General features: G+C 38.3%; 1 protein-coding gene across 1 annotated transcript; it reads left to right on the forward strand.

The window, feature by feature from the left end:
• The first annotated feature begins 4,456 nt into the window (after positions 1 to 4,456).
• Positions 4,457 to 23,504, forward strand: LOC124164069 (CCR4-NOT transcription complex subunit 10). Its single transcript, XM_046541243.1, has 15 exons — positions 4,457 to 4,725; positions 4,882 to 5,448; positions 5,745 to 5,895; positions 7,431 to 7,642; positions 9,520 to 9,672; positions 9,769 to 9,875; positions 10,095 to 10,246; positions 11,939 to 12,141; positions 12,818 to 12,939; positions 14,215 to 14,462; positions 16,017 to 16,227; positions 19,143 to 19,447; positions 20,143 to 20,252; positions 20,555 to 20,633; positions 23,231 to 23,504. The coding sequence occupies exons 1-15, from the start codon at positions 4,699 to 4,701 to the stop codon at positions 23,284 to 23,286; spliced, it is 2,703 nt and encodes a 900-aa protein (XP_046397199.1). The 5' UTR covers positions 4,457 to 4,698; the 3' UTR covers positions 23,287 to 23,504.
• Positions 23,505 to 23,715: the final 211 nt, after the last annotated feature.

Genomic DNA, 23,715 nt, shown 5'->3' on the forward strand with positions numbered 1-23,715 from the left:
CCCCCCCCCCCCAAACTAATTAATTTTAGAAGAAAAATATTAACCAATAAAACAAATTTATCCTACTCCACCTATTAGCGTAACAGCTTCCCGACTACCCATCAATTGTGTACTTTTAAGTGCTAAAAGAGCATCAAATTTTATAAAGATAAAAATGCTCGGATTTTACCCACAGAGGGGTTACCCCCCTCAATCCTCAGAGTCGAGCCCCCCCCTCCCCGACAATCGTCCTGGCTACGCCCATGACTAAACAGGCAGAAGCGTTGCCATAATGGTGCCGCCAGGGGAGTACCCCTGAGCCACAAATGATGTGGGGTACCAAGATACAGATAAAATTAAATTTAAACGAATCGATAACACAATATTTTTTGTAATTCAAATAATTGATTAGTGTGTTGATGGCACAATATTTTGGGTGTTTTACTTCGAAACAAAATTGCTTGATTCTAGGGTGTGGATCAGAAGGGGCCTATACCCCAGGTACACCGAGAATCTAACACGTCCATAGGTCTCCATTCTCCGACTGCATTTCTTTCGCCAACTCGGTGAGTCGTAGCCATCTGGATGGAGATCGGTGAAGGTATGCAAATACCCACCGTTTTTTTAAAGACATAATAGTAAGTATGACACCATAAAATAAAATCCCCACCCCGTGCTGAATCCCCTTCCCTCTGACTCCGAAAAAAATTTTCCGGCAATCACCAACTCGACACGAGGCCTCTCTATGGCTTTTTCTTTCCATCAACTAAACACATAACCCCTATAATATGCTTTCCCTCTCCGATTTATTGCTCATACACCTCATCTACTTATTCCGCACTGTGATTGCTATTGCTTAGGTAAACTTGAACCACCTCAAGATTGGTGAGTAGCGCCTCAATCTCTACCTACCTACCTCTCTCGTACCCAGCTTCCCGTTTTAATAATTAAACTACCCCTCGTTGACTTTCTTTCCAACCACTATAGATACCCCTGAACCCATCACTCCAGTACTCCCCATTTTCCTTCCATCTCACTTCACATGGTCCTAAGATACGCATTCTCCCTTTTTCCATTTCCCTTTTGATATTTTCTGGCTTGCCCGCCCTCATCATTGATCTCACATTTCCAGTTCCTAAATTCATTGCTGCCTAATTCTCCTTCTCCATCTGCTTGATCTTCCTTTCTTCTTTCTTGGACGCTGCTGCTGATTATGATAAGTCTGCGCAAGGGTTTCGAATGTTGACGACCTCGAGGAGCTTGCCGACCTCGCTACCGCGAACACATCCTCCCTTTTTTGACCGTTATATGAGTTTCAGATATTCATTTGATTTTAATCCGCTTTTTAAAGGAAGAGATCGTTGGTTGGGTTTCCCACTTCCATTCCAACAGTGTTCTTTACGTGACACCATCATATGGGTGGCCCTACCGGGAGTAATTGAGAATTAATCCCGCAAGTGAAGCTTCACGGGTCATAGGAATGCGTAAGCCTTTCGACCGCGGGAAGATAGCCCATGGGAAAGGAATTTCTGATTTCACGTTTAAAGCAATCGAACTGTAGTTAACAAAATTACAAATATTGAAATTACTTACTCGCGATTATAATGAATTGTTATTGTCCTCATAAAAAAATGAGGGAATATTATATAATAATAATTTAATAATAATTTATTTCACCGATTGGCAAGAGTGCAATTGCATATATTACATTGAACATTATTTTCAAAACTTTACCCTCAAAAGAGATTATGTCTACCGATTAATTAGCTGGAAGTAATATTAATTTTCGAAAAATTATGCCCAAGCCGCAGTAGCACGGGAAAATTTCTAATATTCAGGAGTAACAAAATACCAGCAACACACAAAAAAATGAATGTCAGTAATGTCAGTAGTCGTGGGAAAGGGGGCATCACGAAGGCTAAGAACTCCTACCCCAATAGGATCTCCTTTACTAACAACCTGGAGAGAATTTCGATTTTGACGGTTCCCATATCAAGAGTGAATTTTATTTGGGCAGAAGCTTTAATTTACAGCTTACGTAGACTGCCCTCTACTTTACTTCAAATTAATTAGGAATGCCCCGGCCTCTTCCTGCGGTAACCCTTGATTTCTATTAGTCCCACCTATGGATACCTCCCCCCTGTCTCCCCCCTTATTGATCATGATCCTTCTTGATCCCCAGATTCTCGTACACTGACTCTCCCCAATCATTCTCCAGTTAAATTCCTGGAACCATCCCTTTTTTAGGTTCGACAGTTTCATGATTTTAGTCCATTGCAAGAGAGATTCTTGCAAACCTACGTCTAGACCAGTGGCATAGCTGCAGCATGTAGTGCTCGGGGCCGCCTTTAAGCTAGGCGCCTCCAGGCGCAGTCTCCTGCAATAGACCCGACAGTGGAGCCCCAATCCCTCTCACTCTACGCCACCATCCCCATCACTTTTTAACGGGATTGATAATGCTGTAAAAGATCCGCAGAAATAAAGCGTTCTCGAACACATGCACGAATACGTATGCATACAAAGGGCAGGTATGAGCATCCAATATATGTGTTCGTCTAAATTCCTGATTGATATACAGAAAAAATGAGCTGGAATAGAAAATCTAAAACACAAAATCTACAAAAAAATAGGAATGCAACTAAGGCAAACAATTCTAGATTTCCGTCAATTGAAAGGTGAAATGGATAAGGTACTTGAAAAAAATTATAAAAGTCAAGAGGAAGTGACCGATAGAAATAGATCCTGGTCGGATCCCGTGCAGGAATGACTCTCGAGGTCGCGCATCGTATAGGCCTGTTTACACGATACATTACCACGTACGAGTTAATGTCTGTTTGCATGAATGATTTTTGTGGACCGGAACGGAACATGTACGAATGCATGAACCAAATTAGAACAAGTTCTATTTTCTGTGCATGCATTCGCACAAGTTGGTTGGTTACACGGTGCATTTTGGCGTTCATTCTCGCGTTCTTACATTTATACACTAACCCGTACGTGTTAATGTACCGTGTAAACAGGCATTAAGGGACTTTTACCCTGACTTCAAGAGGGGAGAGGAGCGGAAGTGTAAAACGTAGGCGCTACCCCGATAAAGGAGGCCGAAGACGGCTCCGCGGTATGGATAGGAACGGAAGGGTGGAAGAATCACGGGTAAGCATTATGGAGACGCGAGCTATCACTAGTGAAACACGATTCGCTGTTCCAGGAGAAATAGAAGAGCATCCTATGGTATAACAGTCCAGAGATTTTTTTCAGAATAAAGTGGATGTGGCAATGCAAATTGTGCCAAATGACTGCACAGATGGACAATCATTGTCAGCAATCATCTAGCTGGGCCGCTATACACTTACCGTACATACTTACCGGCTGGTGAAGTGAACTTTGCCACTTCACAAGCCGGCCCTGTGCGGTGTCCCGATAAACAGGTACTGTGCGCGGCTGCACGGGCTTTTTAGCTGGTGTAGCCATCTGTGTTAGGAATTCCTCTTAGGAAAGCAAATGTTTTTATCGTTCACACAACAACAGCTATTCTGAGAATTTGCATTATATCGCGAGTATTACCACTAAATTAACACTGATAAAAATTAACCCGTATTTGAACACTGAAATGTCTTACTTACTCTGAATGCCAGGGATCTGTTAATTATTCCTCGATTACATCATTGCTAATCATAAACCCATATGCAATTACCATCAATTTAAAATTAGCATACCTATACGATGAAAAATTGAAGATACAACAGGCATTAAAGATTCCATGCTGCCTTCCTAAAATAGAAAGTCAGCAGTCAAAAACAACTAAAATTATGAAAGAAGTTCTGCTGCTGAATGATAGTATAGGTTTGATGACAAAATTGACCACGCTGTAAGCCGCTTTGGTTAGTGGCTCACAGCGCGTCAAAGTATATCATTTGTGTCATCAGGCCTATTATCATTCCGCAGTAGAACTCTTTTATATATTATTAGCTTTTGACTGCTGGCTTTCTCTTTTAGGTAAGCGGTTAGTATGGAATCTTTAATGGCTTTTGTATCTCCAATTTTTATTATATATGTTATTTTCGATTTCATAAGGCTTTCAAATTAACGTAGCATAAAACATTTGAGGAAAAAGATGTACAAAATTAATAATTTACTGATATTGGATGCCGTATCAAAGTAGACATGAATGATCTCCAAATCAAAAAGGAATTATAAGCGAATGATGATGATGAAGCGGTTAAAAGTAGCTTTATAACAACAGGGTGGATTTTTATAGAACCTAATGTCACCCTCTTGTTACCTTTCCACAAAAGCAACATTTTTTTAACTAAAAATCGTAAATATATGGTACTTACATGTGCTATGAAATTTCAAATGTGAGCCCACCAGCATCCCGCGAGAAGCAAATGGTAATTGTAGAGACATCTACCGGAGCTCATGCTATTTTTTGCGGCTCGTGCTGCTGGTGCTGCTCTTGTTTTCAAGGGCATAATAATTGAAGATCGAAAATAATGGCTGTCAAGAAAGTTTCGTGAAGATCTTGACAATTTCTTTTTCTGTGACCCATGTTCATGGTAAAATGAAGTCACACTCATGTTTAGAAGAACATTTAACAAGTTTTCCGCTGTTCCAACCCTAAGTCTGGGTTCAATTATTTGTAAATAGACAAATACCTGCGTTTACGACTCCTTTGTTTTCATATGGATCTCTGATTATTTTTTATCGTTTTATATAAGAATGAAACTTAATTCATCGGGAACTAAGGTATTTCATTTTCTAATATATGTTCACTAAGAACGCTAGTTAATGACTTTTAAACTATAATCTTATTGCAAATTGAACAAGGTCCCTTATATTTTCTTTCCCCGAAAGCATGTATTTCATCGGCACTTAAACGGCAATTTATCACTCTTGTCCTAGGTGAAACAACATGAAGCGGCGGAGAAAAATGAAGAAGGAGGTGAGAAGTGGATGCTATCTCCCGATCAACCCTCCTCTAGTTCACACTCCACAACTATTTCAAATTCAACATTAACATCTCCAGTTTCATCGTTGGTTTCACAATGCTCCGAGCAGGAGAGGCAACTTGCTCAAACAGCTCTGATGGAATTCCGTCGGGGAAATTATTCTGCAGCAATTACTGCTTTAACTCAAATGGAAAGCGGTGGAAGTTATACTTCGGGAACGCCCACTGCTCAATCTTCTGGAGGAGCTGCAGTGCAATCTACAGCGAGGGTAGGCACGGAAAAACAATCAGCTAGAGTGACCGTGGGGGCTCCTCCTACCAATAGTTCCAGTGCAGCTTCAGGGGGAAATGCAGCTGCCGGAACTGCTGGAGGAAACCTCTCAGGAGCTCCTGGGGCTACCTCGAACGTCAGGCCCATGGACTTTAAGATTGCACACAACAAAGCAGTGGCTGAATATTATCGCGGAGAGTTAAGGAAGACAGATCAGTTTCGTAGAGCTTTGAACTCAGTTTGCAATGCGGTAAGTCTCTCTCCATAGTGAATTGATGATGCGGCTCACTATATCTTGTTAAGCAGCAGTTTTTCTTCTCTTCATTTAACTCTAGTGAATAATTCTTGCAGTGGATTATTATTTGGATCTTAGCCGTTTTGGAAAATGAGTTGTATTAATTTAAATATCACTTGTAAACAACTTATTTGCTAGGCTTTCGTTACATGTGATGTGAATCATTGAGTGATTGTAAAGTTTTGATTATATGTATATTTTTTTATAATTTTGTCGAATGATACGTATAATAAAATTTGTATCTTTTTTAGGCACATCTTAATATAGAGGACTTGGATTCCCTTGAAGGTCCTACTCACTGTGTTATTTTCTTCAACCAAGCTGTGTTGCTGTACCATATGAGACAGTATTCCACTGCCATACGTATACTAAATGCCCTTCTGCCGTACATTGAAACAATGGGTAAGAATAAATATGTGTAATTTAGTGTTTGTGTGTCTTGTAAAACAGTCTAATGAAAGCATAAGGAAGCATTGTCCCCTGGAAGCGACTACATGCACCTATGTCCTCTTGCAACTCAAGCATCAGTTCTGCAAGATAAGATGCTTTGAGTGCCAAAGGTCATCCTCTGGAGGCAACTTTTCTCTGCTAAGTCTATTGGTTCAATCTAGTCGGTGGGAATTTTAAAAATTTGTTCAAAGGGTATACAATTTTCTTAAAATCACCAAAATGCTGAAGCATGGTACAGAGCAGCCCAAAATATATGTGACTAATTTAGGGCCCTATTTTGGAAAGGAGGAATTATTTAGGAAAAAGCTACCTGATACACAGTGAATTTATTGGAGACCAAAACTCAGTTTTCTAGAGAAAGCATTGAACATGATTGGGAATGCCAGGAGTACAATAGAGCTTTACAGAATACAAATTGCCAACAAGCAGTAGAGGTTGTACAAAACATACGGCTTAAGACCTGGTTCAGCGATACATTAACATCTACAAGTTAATGCATAATCGTGTGAATGAACATAGGCGGATCCAGGGGGGGGGCACGGGGGCACGTGCCCCCCCCCAGACCCTTTAAAATATGCTCGATTTTTAACACGGTCTCATTATCATTTTGTTCGTTTTGTATAACAAGGTATCCTTGTGCCCCCCCCTGAACAAAATCCTGGATACGGCCTTGCTTGTGCCCCTCCCAGAAAGGAGTCCTGGATCCGCCCCTGTGAATGAACATGAAAATGCATTGCATAACCACCCCAATAGTGCAAACGCATGAATGGGAAGGAGAACCTGTTCTAATTTGGTCCATGTATTTGTACATGTTCCATTCCAGCCCACAAAAGTCATTCACGCAAACAGACGGTCACTTATACTGGCAGGTCCCATTTTGACTGGGTCTATTTGCACACTCACATCCACTTTAAGCCACCTGCTGAAATTAGTTTGCAGTGGACAAGATTTCATTGTTTTCCTTTTTCTGGAGTCAACCTCGTGTCACTGCTTTAGTTATTTTGATTGGTGTAGGATTGATAAGATTATGATGAACAAGATACATATTTTTTTTTAATTTGATATTATTTTTTATGAAGAAATGATAGGCATGTGTTTCAGATTAGTCAAATTGCATAATAAATTTAAAAGGGGAAATTTTCATGTTAGTCTCTACAAAAAATTATGCTGAATTATCTCTGTAAAGTTCTCTGAAGAATTTAGTGCCTAAAATCCAACTAAACTGATGGTTTTATTGAATTATCAGAATTAGTTTTGATAAAAAATTATTCACTCAGAATGAGGTTGTTACCCATATTACTCTCTTGGTCATCAGGCTGTCTGATACCCAGAGCTTTCTTTCTCTTAGGCTGAGATTCATTTTGTAGCTATTCTGCTACCCTGAAATTGTGCCTCAAAATTTCACGATGCAAGCTTGAATTTGCATTTTTAATTACTATTTGTAATGTTTAATAAAAATATATTCAAGTTTTGATAATCTATTTCAGATGAGAGCCTGGCCCATCGGGTTATCTTACTTCTTGGAGAGTTGCATCTCTGTGCTCATCGCCCTGATCGAGTTCTTTCGTTGGTGGCATATGCTGACAGTCACTTTGCTCCCCTGCCTTCATCATCTCCTCAAGGGGTCCCTCCCCTAACATCATCACCCCTTCAACCTCCCTCATCATCAGTTAGCAGCAGTACACCTAAAGATGGAAAAGTAAGTTTTGTCTTTTAAAAAATCCCGCCATACTCCTGGAATCAAGTTTTCAAGCTCTATTGTGATTTAATCATAAATTCACCAGGAATATGATTTGTTCCTCTTTTATGCTGCCATTATTTCAGAAATATTCTTCCTGGTAGGACATGAAATTTATTCTGGAAGTAAAATCAATGTATTCTTTTCTTTTTTTATATTTCTGCTTGTGTGAGTGGATTATAACCTCACTTTGTTCGCAGCTGCACTAGCAGCATAGTGGCTGACTGATAGACATGAAAGTATGTGGTTTGAAGATGAAGCAAGTTGTATTTTTTTAAAGTAGGTCTCATAATGAAATTAGGAAATAAGGAGGTACATACGTGATATCCTTTTCTACACATTACATTTACTATTATCTGAAGTCCTGTGCTTTCAACTACTTTCCACTTGCTAGGCGCATGTGGTTATGTCATTTTTTTACCTATGCAAAGTGAAAATAATTGTCAGTGGATTTTTAAAAGAGTTAATTAATGGGTTTCTTACGCTAATTGTAAAATGAAAATGTTAGGATTTACTGGAGTTAAATATGTACAAAGTTTGTAAGGGCACCAATGCTCCCAGGTCTCCTCATAGGGGTCAAGATAGGATTTTTTGTGCTAACACTTTTATGCGTAGGAATTTATATTGCTCAAAAGTAATAATCATCTTCCATGAACACATCCGCACTATGGACTTGAAAATAATATCTCCTTTGTATTTTAGGTGAATATGTACATATTTTGTTGGGATGTGTCATTATTTGTGTAACTGAAATTTTTACATGATTCAAAAGAGTTAGGAAAAAATACTCGAAGATGTTGCTTTGGGAATGAAATTTACAAAAAAAAACAAGTGGCCATTTTTCCACACAGAAGAGTTGAAATTATGTTGAGCCTTCTGTTTATTTTTCCTTGGTGTCAGGTGAATTGAAATAGTATGAAATAAATTTTTATTTCAATCATAATTATAACTAATAACTTCAGGCTTTACTTTGTGAAACCTCTCGATATTTGAAGTAAGAAAATAAATTTAATAGATGGATATAAATTTAATAGATGGCAAACACAATAGTGATTTTAAGCCGGATATCCTACACTCAGAAGGAAACAGGAGGAGACTCGATGCCCTGGAAACGTTGGAGATTATACAACATTTAAAGAACAACACCCCCCTTGCCAACGAACATGTGCTCCCCTCCCACTCCCCTCTCTTTTCCATCCCCATCAATGAACTCCTACAGTGACAACCTTTAAATTTTCAAGTGCCTATCCACCTGTATGCTGTTAAACTTTCCAAGAACGAATACTAAGCAGTGCCTTTACCAAAATTCCCCCAGTGACCCATGTCCTTCGGGGAAATCATTAACCCATACCAGCACCTTCCACAGCCGGACTCAACGACCTTCCGTAGACTATTGTGATTTAGAAAACTCAATGTACCCCGCTAATCCTCTCTTTCTTCCCCAACACGGCCACCTTCTTTAGCTCTCGTCTCCTCACCCACTTTAACCCCACCCTCCCCTGGCTGGTCAGATACCTATCCTCACAGGAAAAACCCTCGTCCCAAATCAAGGCTGCCCCTTTCCCCCACCCCCCTCTCCCTATTTCAGTCACCCTCACCCCCGCTCTTTCAACCAGTCCTTTTCCTTTCCGATAGATGTCCTCACAGTCACTTGTGTACTTTGTGTATAAATGTATGATGCATGCAAGATCAGTCACCTGACGATGTAACCAAGTTACGAAACCCGGGTCGTGCCCATAGTTAAATAACAGTGAACCTTACAAAGTTTTATTTCCTCACTTTCAATCATAATTAATATCTCTTGCATTAGTACAGAGCTATTCTTCTATGAATTGCAGGAATCACAGCCAATATTAGGAGAAGGCCTGAATGGAGGATGGGAATGGTTCAGATTGAAACTTTCAATGTTGAAAACTCGAGCATATCTGGCAACTCATGCTTTAAAGTCTTGCAAAAGAGAGCTAAAGGCTATAATGACCTCAGGAGGTGTGGTAAGTAGTGACATCAAATGGTGGTGAAAGATATCTCATTTAAATTAGACTTTGGAATTTGTCAGAAACTGTGATGCAAATGGTGTTTTTTTCCAGAGTCCTGCTTCAGTATTTTTAAAAGGAAACTTGGAGTATCTCCGTGGAAATTACAGGAAAGCTATCAAAGTTCTCAATTCAATACCACAGACGGAGCATACATTCAAGTAAGTCCCTAACAACGTTCATAGTCTTATAGTTTTTATGAAGAAATTGTAATGATTGTAGTTATCATGCCTAAAAGAATTCGCTCAGGTCTGAAATGCTTTGTTTTTTTAAAAATAGTTCTTTTTTGTTCATTGCAGTGTACAATGTTCACCATTGGTGCATGACCACTTAATTTATCTTCTTATTTTTGTAAGTAAAAGTCCTTTTCTTATATGCAGGGATACAGGGGAATCTTTGGCTGTTGCGTATTATAATGGTATGGCATGCATTCATCAGTGTATGGGAAAGCCAAACTTAGCTTGCCATTATTTGAATCGTGCAATGCAGGAAAATGATGCTGCTCTGTCATCATTACCTCCTCCTGAGCAAGGTAATTAAAAATTCACTTATACTCTTATGATTTTAGGGAAATAATATTTGCAATTCATAAGTTACAGCAGACTCCCGATTATCCGGCTACGGTTTATCCAGGTTGCGGATTATTCGTGCATGATTTTCAATCTCGCTCAATTTTTTCCACGATGGTTATAAAAAAAATCGGACACAAAATCATCGGAATTACGGCATTAATACTAGGATACACCAGGCTTATTATTTCCGTTAGAATCCCCTTCGTAAAACGGAAGTGATCGCGCACTAGCTGCATTCACGGAAGCACCGTGTTCTTGTTTTCCAAGCCTCGCAGTGCGCGACTGTGCTCCTTGATCACGGATACACATTTTCAGCAGTTGCAAGCCGGGCAACTTGTGCGAGACACGGCTACGTGGCGTGGTGCTTGACAGTGTAGTTTCCGACGTCAAGCAGTGGTTTTGAAGTATTTGTGCAAACCACTTTTCTGTATCCATGATCACACAGCCACCGATGTGTGGTTTTCGAAACCAGGCCTTAAATGGAGCATTAATAATACAAGTACAACCATGTTAACGCTGCTAAAAAGATCGCGAACTGGCGAATAAGGCTGGCAACGAGTCCGGGAAGCACTCTTAAATAACAGAATAAATAATATTGTATTGTTTGTTTTACGTAAATTATGAACATTACAAGACATTTAAGTGAAAGTTTGGATTATCCGTGTTTACCGATTGTTCATGCCGTCTTTCCCCATCATTAGCCCGGATAATCGGGAGTGTACTGTATGTTGAAAACATTTTTCGAACTGAAACCTTCAGCCTCAAGGAAAATTACATCTGTTGAAAACCCCTGGAAACGTGCATGTCCTAAAATTTTGTGTGTGGACTGATATCACTGGTGTCATTGATAAGTTTGTTTTACTCAAGGGGAGTTTTGTTAACTTTCTTTTCATTCACTGTATGGTCACTGTTATTCTGGTGATCACTTAAATCATTAATATAAGCACTGGATTTTTTTCTGATGAGAGTGTTTACACTACATTTAATATTTAACCGTCTGAAACCTAACCTTTTCACTTGTAAATGTCTCCACTGTCCTGCGGGCATTTGCACACTTATATATTATTTTTGAGAATGAGCATTCTTTAGTCTCAGAAAAGAATGAATGACTGCCAGTCCTGAAGTTTTTAGAAAATGGTAGTTTCCTTCATACCATTTTCTAAAAGCAAAGGTTGTCAAAGCACAAAAGCCTTCAGTGTCAAATTAGCGGTCTGGCGGGATCAGGATTGTCATGGCCTAACTGTGGTATGGCAACTTCGCTTTATGTGGAGGTTTCGGGATGGCTTCTGAATGAGTGAGGATAGGCTACTGACTATAATTAGCATTTGGTACAATTGTATTATCCTTACTAACGAGGTATAATCAAAAATGATGGATAATCTATTAATAATCATTTTCTTAGCAATTTTTGCTTTGGTTTTGGTGTCTTTTTTTCTGCATCTTTTGGAAATACTGGTTGTTTTGAGGTGAGGAGAGGTAGGAAAAGAAGAATAGGAATTGAAGGGGGAATATGAGAGATTTTGGAGAAGACTGGGGAGGAATGTCATAGGCATATAATTCAATGAATGGTTAATGGAACCGCAGATAATGAAGACTTTACTGCACATGGCCATACCATCTATTAGAAAGTTCTTTCATATTTTCATGTATAGGTGAGCGTCTCTCTGGAAGGCCACTACACTGTCTATCTGGCGATCGCTCTCCGTGGCTACTCCACAACATGGGGCTTTGTTTACTTCACTCTGGGAGACCTATTCAAGCATTTGACTGCCTTGTTGCTGCTGTCCGTTTTCATCATGCTGACCCACGATTGTGGTTGAGGCTTGCGGAGTGCTGTATTGCAGCTCATCATCCTGTTAGTATTATCCCTAATTTTCAAATTGGGTAAAAACTTTTCTACAGCCTATCTGGAAATGCCTTTAATTCTAAAAATACTTCTGTCAGTCCACAGATTATGCTATTGATATTTATAATTATGATATTGCTATTTTGGTTTCTCCAGTAGTAGCCATGTATGCTTTTGTGTCAATAAAATAGAATTGAGTTCTCCTGTATTTGGTAGTATTGGTGAGCCATGATAAAAATTTATTTTCTCAAATCAGAGGCAATGTAAATGGCTATTAATTTTCAGCTTTTGAATAAAGCATATCCCATCAATAAAAAAAGATAACTTCAACAGAAAACTGAGTTTCACCTGTTATAGTATTCCCATTAATATTGCATGAATGTAAACACTGCCAAAACTGGCAAAAACCACAGAAAGCCATCGGTTTCATGATGCTGGGATTTTATGGGTTAAAGAAGCTGCTGAATCTCAAATAAATTTGAGATGAATATTTCTTACTTCTGCTGAATACATTTTTCTTTGACATTAAAAAGCTCTCTCCGGAATTGAAACCTCTTTTGTCTCCAAAAATAGGTATAAAATTTGTCATTAAAATATTTATGCAGTAGAAAAAAAACTTCAAACATTTATGAAATGATATTTTATGTTTTATGGTGATGATTATTTATATCAATAATCAAATTAGGGGAATGAAGCTGATTTTGACTTGTCAGCCAGAAGGAAGGATTTGGTTCAAGGTGTTGTTGGAGCCCCTCCTCATCGTAAGGTTGTTCTTACATCTCATCTCAACAAAGATGACAAATACAGGCAAGTGCTTTCTAAGTAGTCGCAGTGTAACTCCAAGTTGAATGGGAAGTTAAGAGGGCAAATACTTCCAGCTCAGTCCGTCTTTATCAGTGATGGATTACATACTTGCTTAAAACTCATGTTATCATCTTGAAATTTTTTGATCATGTGGAGTAAATATTGGTCATCATTTTTCCATATCTCACCTTGATATTTTTTCAGGTGCAATTTTCTTTACATTTGAGAAAGAGACTATGTAATTGATAATATATTTTTTCCTAAGGAGAATGAAAAATTATTGCCATTAATGTTGAAAATTGTGTACTCTATACCAACTGTAACTTTCAGGATGACAGCGTGTTTTAAATGAGCAATACATTTCCAAAAAAGGAAGAATATGGCCCAAAATCAGGTATATTGAAGGAATTTTGTAATCTCTTAGGTTCAAGATTTTTATTTCATTGAAATATTTGGCTTTCATTTCATGCAGAGGGTTTGAAGAAAATGCATCTATTTTATCAAAAATTGGTTCTCATTCATACTGAGCCAAAATTCCACAGAAAAAGAAATCATTCGCCTTGACCAGGATACTTATATTTTTTCTGAGTGGAATTTTTGCTCAAATTGTGCATTGTGGGTGACTCTGCAAAGTTATCACCATTTTTAATCCCGCTATACTTAAATTATTTAATATATCTCATTCATACCTACGTAGCTGTACAAACTTTATTTTTTGTCCCAAGTACTGTTATGATAATTCAGTTTGGTAATAACTATTTATTTTTTAGATTTGAATACTTTTTAGGCTATCTTCAAGAAATTTGTTGTATGGGTTGTTATACTCTGTGAATAGCATAATACCCTTACATCTACATATTACTCTATGGCCAGTAAATTCCATTTCACATTCCAGATAGTTCATACCTTTACATATATTTTAAGTCATGTTTTTAGCTTATCAAAATCTTTATACTAAGTCTTTTTTTTAATACATATGTTACCATTTTCATGGAATACTGGTAATTTTTAATTTGAAAGCATTTCATTTTGATTGATCATAACCTATTAACCAAGATAAGAAACTCTTTTTGGACGAGCCCACAAGGCTGACTGGGTCTCATGACTGTAGAAGGATTAATGTAAGAAAGACTTACTGCTGTAAATCCTGTTTTAAATATGGCCTGACTATATGTTTGCTGTTTCAAAAAGTTTGATAGTACTTAAATCTCAGGTATACTCGTATTTTATGTCGAATTCTATGGCGTACGGATATTAAAATTTTTCTCCCCTCAACAGCTGTGATGGCCAGTCATCTGCAATCCCAGTGCCCTCTTTGGAGTTTGCTTCTCTCTGCCTGAGGAATTCTCTCCAGCTCATCCTGCCCAATGCACACATTCCCTCTCCTGCCGCGTCATCATCAGTGGAGGAAGATGGAAGCACAGCTGGGAAAGGTCAAAAGCCTGGGAATTCTTCTGCACCATCTGAAGAGGGAGCTGATAAAAGTGCACACAACTCGCATCCTCGCTTGGGCCCAGTTACAGAAGGTTCTCTTGGTCATATTTTTCCCAATTTGTTGAAGGCTGGTGAAGAGAGATGTGATGCTTTCCCGGGTAAATTAAGTGGATGCAAATTTCCATATTTTCCTGTGAGATAAGTTGATCCACTCATCTAGAAGTCTCACCCTCCCTACAAATCCAATAAAACTTCATCCTTTGGACAAAGTATGTCATAAACAAATTATTACGTGACAAATTGTGAGATGTTTCAATGCCTCGTTTACCAATACCTATGTGTTTGTGGATTACATATTCCATGATTATACTCTCTGCCTTTCAATGATTCCTTAAAAGTACACGTTGATTCCTCAAAATGCTTTTTATTGATGTCAGCATCAGAGCTCATTCATTGTTGCTCTCCTGATGATTTAGCTGATTTGCACTTTGAGGAGGTCAACTTTGATTTGAGCTCGTTTGTGTCATTTTCATCTGGTAGACTTTTGTAATTCAGTCTTACTTAGTATGTATTAAAAGACTTTCAACTACTTCTTAAAAACTGTGGTAGATAACAATAGGATGTAATATTTTAGGTAACCACCTCCTTAAAATGAAATGAAAGCACATTAAATTCTTTTCCCACTAATTAATATTGCTGGTTGGTTTTAATTTTTTCTCACACCATCATTGAAGAGTGCTGAGTTGTAATGTTCTTGAACATCAAGGTGTTTGTTGTAGATTAGTATCAAAGCGGCACACGTAGATTGAATACACTGTGTGGGAAAGTAATTAATGTGTTTTCATTTCACCATTTCATGCTCTCGTAAATTCGCTTGACCAACTATACACTATTTTGAGATGAATCTTTCTTTCTTATATAATATTTATTTCTACAATCATGGAGGAAATGATTTGTGATTTAATCAAAAGTAGTTGATATTGTGGTACTGTTCCAAGTTTAACGATTTTTATAGATGATGCTATGGAAAGAAAACGGCCTTTTGTTTAATCAAGATTTGTACTGTACTGAATACCTTAACACATTCAGTACAGAGCATGTCAATTGACGTGGTCCCGTCCAAGCCGAAATATGGAGCACGTCAATTGGCGTGCTCTGCTGGTCAGACGGGGGCCTTTTTCTGCCTCCGTACGTGGCTAATATCCACTTCCGAGTCTGCTGATCGTGTGCATGGCCTTCAGCAAGCTTCCCTCTTTTGACCCATTTGCGCTGTTTGTAAATAGCAGTATTTGAATGGAAGGCGCAAAAACCTCTCTCTATTTTTCTTTCTAATTTTATCGGCCGATTCTGACGACATTCATGAAAATCGGGCCTGCATTGAATGTGTTAAGATAATAAAGAATGCGACACGTGAGGCAACCTGGAGGTTCATCCTGACTGCTGCCTATCTGGCCGACCGTCCGCCTAGGACAGTACTTCCTGCTGCTTTTTACCCAAGGCCAGGCATCTTGGCTGGTCTGGGATATATAAGCCGTGGAGTGCTGAACCTGATGGTCGAGTTCGTCAGATTGGTAGCAGACGGGACAAATGCTCAGTCTCTTTCGAAGCTAAACATTATCTTAATGTTAATTGTCTTTTTGCTCCAGGTTCATCCATCAACAGTAGCATAGTAGGGGGAGGGAATGGAAATGGCATTTCATCTGGAATGGGTGGCTCATACACTGGAGACTTGGGTGCCCTGCAGTGTTCAATACTTGCTGCCTCTGCATATGTCTCCCTTTGTCTTGGAGATTGTACAATTGCATTAACTCATGCACAGAATCTTCTCGCCCAGCCAAGACTCTCAGGAGCCCATAGGTAAGGCATTTTCGTCAGTGATTTTAATGTGAAGGCACCAATATATTTGCATTAGTCTGCTGGCCCCGGTGGCTGAGGGAGTATTTCCTCACCTGCCAAACCCAAGGTTGCGGGTTTGAGTCCCACCTGAGTATCCGAGGTATGGGTGGTTTTAAATGTGTTTCGTCCAGGTTATTTAAATGTTAGTTATTGAGGAACCTGTTAGCATTAATAATTAATTGTTGTTATAGTAATTTTTATTGTGTCCTTACTATCTAATTCACCTCATCAGTCAACTAATATGATGTGACTTAGATGTTAAAGATAAGATAGACAAAGTGGATTAACATATTAGGGGGGTGGTCACTACTAATTTTCCACTCATTGTACATTCTATAAGAATGGCTGCCAATTTTTGGCAAGGTCTGTGGTCCCTGTTTTACTGAAAAACAAAAATTGCTTTCCATGTGTGAACTTCAAAAATCAAATGAACTTAATGTTGATCTGTACTGAAACTTATGAGGTCACAAGATTCAATTGTAGCTCTTTCTTCCCAAAGAAGAAATGTAATTGGACAGCACATTAACCCCTCAAGCGCAGCGGGCATTTAATTAAATCCCATCTCAGCGGCCGGATGAGATTTAAATGACTTCGCCTTTTTGGCATACTATCATTCAATAATTTATATCTTTCACAATATACAATCAGTATCGTTGAAAATTTTTGTAAACTTGCGTAATATAATACGCTACTATATAATAATTTTTCGAGCGATTTGAAAAAATATTTATTGTTTTATGTACCTCCTTTTATGAACTAATGAATAAATTTTTAATTTTGAAAGATTTTAATTTGGTTTCGAATAAGCTACGAGATCTCTAACATTCCATGCATTAAAAAATACAATTACATGATGTTATTTAGTTATTTGTGGTTGAAAATGTCATAACAGATTGGATACTTTCGATAGGATTACCCGTTTCGCCTACTTGAAAATTTACCACTCCGCCCACTTCTCTGACTTTTTGTCATTGTTACCGCATCATTCTATATAGGTAATCACGTGGTAATGTTTCAAAGGTCAATATGTGAATATTCAAATGATTTACCTTAGTAAATCTGCTTTGTGTGACATGATATGAAGCAATCCAAACATATTCCCACTGCACATTTAGCACACACACACCAGTACACGCAGTCTCTTCATTTCCCATATTAGGCACAAACTGCACACCTCCTTTGAGACTTTGATTTCTTCCCAGCTGCAGGAATTGTCTATAGGAAATGCATTTCTGTGAGTCTTGGTACTAAATCGTGTAATGAGTGACATCCATGTCCAAACAGTTCGTATGACTTTGGATATTTCAAAAATATTACCTAGACCAATGGCATGCAAAATGATAAATCGAATTTTTATACGTGTTTTTCCTTTGAACAACGTATGAATTTAGGACTGCCGCATTCAATAGTCTCCTAAGCAGAGGCGGATACAGAAGGGGGGCGCAGGGGGCGCGCGCCCCCCCTTTGCGGGGTCGCTCACATTGCCGAACATTGTAGAATCACAGTTGTAACTTTTTTGTATCGTAAGATATTGACTTCTATACGTGTATAATGAGTTTAAATAAAACTTTATTCAACTTCGCACGTGGCTTGATTAATTTTTTATTACGATAAAAGTAAAGGTAGCTCGAGATATCTTTTGCGCCCCCCCTTGAATTTTTTCTGTATCCGCCACTGCTCCTAAGTAACTTCATACACCACTTGTAATGGCGTTTTCTTTCCATTAGGTACGAATGCAATTACAGGTCCTTGAAATTCACCCCACCAATGAATTTACTATAACCTAAAACACAAAAAGACTTCCGAGTCTCTTTTATGCCTTTCAATACTATTCCCTTTCCGTAGGATCCCCAATTATAAAAAAATAGCACACACAGGAAGTACACCCGATGAGAATTTCAACACACTGCCTGAAAGAACACCACACAGCATGAATGACTCTAGTGGACTGAAGCTCGTGGTTTAGAAGCTCCCTTAAGAGACGAGAAAATATCTCAAAGGGGCCCTGGTATATGCTGACTGTTTAGATGGAATCTTATCTTCGTTGATTACTGTCCAGAAAAAAAAAATAAAAAAAATAAATGCAGAGCAAAGCACATGGCCCCTTCGCTTAGGATGCTAAGGACTAACGAGGCGGTCCAAACACACTTGGGGCTCCAGGTGACGACAAACAAGGAGATGACGGAGAGAAGGCATTGAGCTTAGAAGATACCGTATCTCAAGCTAAAGTAGCGGACCCTTCCCGACGTCTTTCAAGCAGAATAGGCGGAAGTTTTCATGACAGAACAGTTGAAGGAAGGCGTTGAGTTTTTGGACCGAAGTCGTCAACGTGCTGGTTTAAAACAGAATTTTATCAAAGCATTTTTTTTAAATCTTGAAGGCATAAAGCCGCTATGAATATTTTATTGGAGAGGAAAAACATTTCTTCAAAAGATAGAGCAATTAGTTTTAATTTAACATACAATATTTGGCGGAGAAAAGATATTATACACAGTAGGTCCGGAAGCGTACTGGGTACGCATGACGGAGTTGAGGGGTTAATTTGCTTGGTGGCCTGAGGAAAGGAACTCAACTAGAAAGTGAATTTTCACATTATGGTATTGACCATGAAATTGATTGAAACACACTTTAGTTTTTTGCCTTTTAATATGGACTTTAACAAGCCTTCTCTTGATGAATTTAACATTTCATGCCATGAATTCTCATTGAGATGCTGACTTTCAAACTCCTATAGTTTAATTTAATTAACATAAAAACTGATGAAAGTTTTGTTTAACCCAGGTATACTTACACTACCATATTAAGTGACCACGGCAGGTGTAGTAGCCAATTATTGTAACATGCCATAATGGGATTTTATTTTAATTAATTTACAGACTCCTTGGACATTTATATGCTGCTGAGGCCTTAATATTGTTGGACCGACTTGCTGAGGCTGTCACTCATCTGAACCCTGAAAATGTATGGGACATATCTCTCACAGTACCTGCAGCTCCTTTTGAAGGAGTCACGCTCCTTGTATCAGATGGTGATGCCAGGGAAGATGCATCTGCAGGAAGTAAAGGTGTGGATTCGATGCCAACCCCTTCGACTTTACCCTCAACCACATCAACATCAACGACAATATCATCATCCACTCCAAGTTCAACTGCTAGCAGTGAAAATGGCCGAATCCTCAAAGGTGATTTTTGCCAATTTTGAAAAGTGTGTGCAAAATTGAGATATGAATTTATTCAACCTAATAAGCCAATTTTTAGGCATGTTAATCTTTTCTCAGTCAATGATCTTGTGGGTCGTTTAAGCTGTATTAAGAGTTTTTGGTACTACCCTTGATCCTATAGTTTTTAAGTTAGCTTTTCAGTGGAAGGTATTTATAACTGTTCATGGAGGGAAAGAGGTTGGAAAAGGATGTGTAGAAGGAGCTTTTATTTTTGTCTGTATGAATCGGCCACACATGGAATCTGGCTTTGAATTCTAGCAAAGTAGTGAAAAGCTGACTTAATCCCCTGGAGAAAATGACCAGCAATTCCCACAAAACATTGGGCAACAGCCAATATAGTATGCGGGGAACAGTACCCTACTATTATATCGGCACTTGTACACCCAATATCTCTAAATACACCTTATTCATTGATTGTAAATTTTGTGCTTAATTTTTGTTTTAGCATTCATTTAATCATTTTGTGAGAATATGTTCATAAGTAATTGTACGAAACTAATTCATTAGGCTTGCGCAATTATGTATGCATATATTCTCAAAAAGTTCTAATTGACAAAAACAATGCAATCCATATCACTTATTTACCCATTGTTTATGTGTCGTAGGTTTATTGATGAAGTTATTGTGTGATTACCTTCACAATTTTGTATTTCCAGCCTGGTTCCCTGCTACACTTGCAACAGCACGAGTAGTTATGCAGTACAATCTTGCTGTAGCATTTGCTATTCGAGGGGAACTGGAGAAGGCAGCAGAAACTTTAAAACAGGTTTGCAACTCATTAATGATGTCATGTTGTTCATGAATGCATAATAAATAAGTTTGTTCACTCATGTTGAGCCTTACATATTTTTATGAAGTTCATATTTGTAGTACAGATTGTTCAATATGTTTATTTATCAGGAATCAATTGCTTAGCTTGCCATGCAAAATTTACTGATTTTTTTAATAAATAATTTTTGCACAGTACTGAATTGATTTAGATTCATTTTGCTTGATATGAACTTAAAAAAAATTGCTGACATAAAAATATGACTTTTATGATGATATGTTCTTTTATGATTCTTTTAGGTTTGGAAATCCAAAGGACCTGGCTGTGATGTACCTATTCATGTCATAATGCTTGCCCTTTACATAGAATTACAACTTGGTGAGTGAATTCTTACTCTTTAATTATTTTACCTGGACTAGCCGCGGTGATACCTGTAACGGAGTCACCCAGAATGCACGAAAAGGGCGGTTTCCTATTATTTTTTTATTCCCTAAATCGAAATATTATTATTCCTGGAGTATGTATTTCACGCTTTTAGATTTTTAAATGACGATATCTATTTTTCGCAATTAAATGAAAAGTGAAAATTTTCAAGAGCGCGAAAACATGACGGCTAAGTATGGATGCTGGGAAAAGCCCTTGTGACGTCATTCTGGTTCTGGGTGCCACTGTGTGAGGCCACCTTGGTGCGAGGCTATGAGCACTGCTAAGATGCTGGCTGCTAGCAGGTAGCAGAGTACTCTGCTAGCAGGTAGCGCTTGGCTTAAATAATGATTATCAATACCCTATCAAATGAAGGAAACTTTCTGACCATAGGCAATTTTAATAAGTAATTACTAAGAGATGTTTCCCTGACTCTGTGCCACATGCATGCATTGGTAATCTGAGACGATGTAAAACTCCTGACTACTTATATAGCATCTAGGTCCCTGTGACATCACGTGGAGTGGCATCGCATTGGTGCGAATCTGACCTTTTTCAAATGAGCTTAAAATTGACCATTAGCATTCATCAAAACTGGGATTTCTAAAACCAAATAATCTGTATATTATGAATACTTGGATGGTGGGTAACGAATCTCAATCAATGCCTTTCGTTTTCCTTGATGAAGGAAAATTCCGCAGAGAAAAAATCATTTGCTTTGATCTTATTTTTCTCTGTGGAATTTTTACACGCTTTAATTATTTGCTTACACCCATGTCTCGTATAGCGCAATTTCGATTAGCGCAATTTCGATATAGCGCAAATTCGTTCCTCGGGGAAACACTGCAACGCAGTGTAGCCTAATCAAATATCTTAAACGCTCTCGTGATAAAACGTGAACTTGCGCTAAGTACACACGAAATTTCTATCATTTTACGCATATTAATAGTATTGCTTGCCTCAAATCTTTTCTGTTTATGTATTAATCGAAATCCATTGCTGTGCAATGGCCAAAATTATTAACCGTCATTGGGTCCAGATAGCCGGCCTACCGAAGTAATTTATCTCGTCTCCTTAACAGAATGAGTTAACTTGGATCATTAATTAAGCGTGGGGCTAGTGGAAATGAGTTTTTTTTAAGCAATACTGGTTGAGACGTAATTTTTGCCGTCATAGGTTATCGGGCGATTGACTTCCAGGTAGAGGGTCTACGCTAAAGCCTTCAAGGTCATCGGTATTCACGGGGGAGAAATGGAGCGGTGGCCGAGTTGCGCATGAATAGCGTCAACATATAAGAGGGTCCTCTATAGAGTCTCAAACACAATAGCTTCGTTCCCTCCCCGCAGTCGTAGGCCCTCTGCGTCTCAAGAATACAGTTCAGTAGTAGAAGGTGATTTTGATAGAGCCATGCAGAGTAAAAACTAAGAGAAAATGGCAAAAATTGGAATGCAGGTAGAAAAATCAAGAATTTATCAAGAAAAACCATTAACCTAGAAGAGAAATTGATATAGGTCAATTGCTTTGAAAATGGAGAACGTCAAAGCGATATTGCGCAGAAGTTTAAATGCATGATGCCTTATTCTGAATAAAGATAAAGTTAAAACATCAGTGAGCTCAGCAGCACCAACTTCAACCAAGCGGTCTACACATACGGAAAGTTCATAGTGAATCAGTACAAAAAGACAAGAGTGGTAATCGCTCCGAGACATTTAGTGAAAGCTCCGGTTGGTTCCAGAATTTAAACGGCAAGCAGGTATTTTCAGTGTGGCGATATCAGGTGAATCTGCAAGTGTTGATAGCGCAGTCACCACAACATTTTCTGATGAACTCCAAGCTGTGATTGAAAGTGGCTCCTTTCCCCCTCAACTAGTTTTTAGTGTTGACGAGACGATATTCTTTTGGAAAAGAATGCATTCTCGTTCATTCATTTTCAGGGAAGGAAAACCTGGGTCAGATTTCAAGGCATTTAAAGACTGTTTCACGTAGCTGCTAATGACTCGGAGGACTTCAAATTAAAATGATTTATCATTCATAAACTCCGCTAGCTATGAAATGGCATTCAAAGTAGCATTTGCCTGTCATTTCGATGAGCGACAAAAGGGCCTGGGTGACACAATAGTTGTTTTTAGACTGGTTTGAAAAATCATCAACTGCCGGCAATGCATTACGAACCCCTGAGATAGCAGATGTTAGCCCACCCGCACGACAGGAGGGAATTTCAAAAGCACGTAAGAATTTTTTTTAACGTGAATAAAAGTCTTCAAATGCGTGCATACTACCTATCTTTAAAGATGTTTTAAACTATAAACATTTATATAAATAATGTTTTCTAAGGCTATTTATGGGAATATATATGTTTTAGAGGAAATTCAATGCCCAAGACCTATGCTACCAGGAACGCATCCCCTATCTTCCCAATGTTAAAACGCTCTCGTATAACGCAAATTCATATAGCGCAAAGACCCCAGGGAACGCATCCCTTGCGCTATACGAGACATGGGTGTATTAAGCTCTTTGCTTCCTAAGTTAATAGTATTTTTTTATTCTTTCAGGGCATGCTGATGTTTCTCGATCATTAATCAAACAACATTCGCCACAATACCGTTGAACATTAAGTGAAAAATGAGTTAATAGAAGTCTGATGTCATTAAAAGTGTCCAATGTGAATGCTATTTTGTTATGTATGGAGTTGCATGGAAAGTAGGCATTCCATAAATGCCATTTGATGAGTCAATTTTGGATGTATAATGGTATAATGAAATATTGTTTCTTATTTCAGATATTGTATTTACATTCATATTTGAAATAAAATAATTGTATGCAGCATGCGATTATTTTAATTATGTAAAAGTGCTTCACATGGATGTCATACTCCCAGCCTGCTGGAAAGATACTTGCATTCAAAGGAGATAAGAGGAGTTCACATATTTGTTGAGGCTAATGAGCAAGAATTTTTAGAGGAGACTTCTTTTTTTTTTAATCTTGGAAATTGTGATTTTAAAGCATTTTTTACTCCATTTGATACCCAATTTTATAT

This window comes from Ischnura elegans, chromosome 1 (assembly GCF_921293095.1).
Source record: "Ischnura elegans chromosome 1, ioIscEleg1.1, whole genome shotgun sequence".
Lineage (NCBI taxonomy): Eukaryota > Metazoa > Arthropoda > Insecta > Odonata > Coenagrionidae > Ischnura > Ischnura elegans.

Bases quoted from the DNA above. Each gene is read 5' to 3' on its own strand.
- LOC124164069 (XM_046541243.1), top strand. From the start codon at position 4,699: ATGAAACTTAATTCATCGGGAACTAAG. The intron at 5,896-7,430 runs GTAAGAATAAAT...AATCTATTTCAG, and splicing joins GCCGTACATTGAAACAATGG to ATGAGAGCCTGGCCCATCGG. The intron at 19,448-20,142 runs GTGATTTTTGCC...TTGTATTTCCAG, and splicing joins AAATGGCCGAATCCTCAAAG to CCTGGTTCCCTGCTACACTT.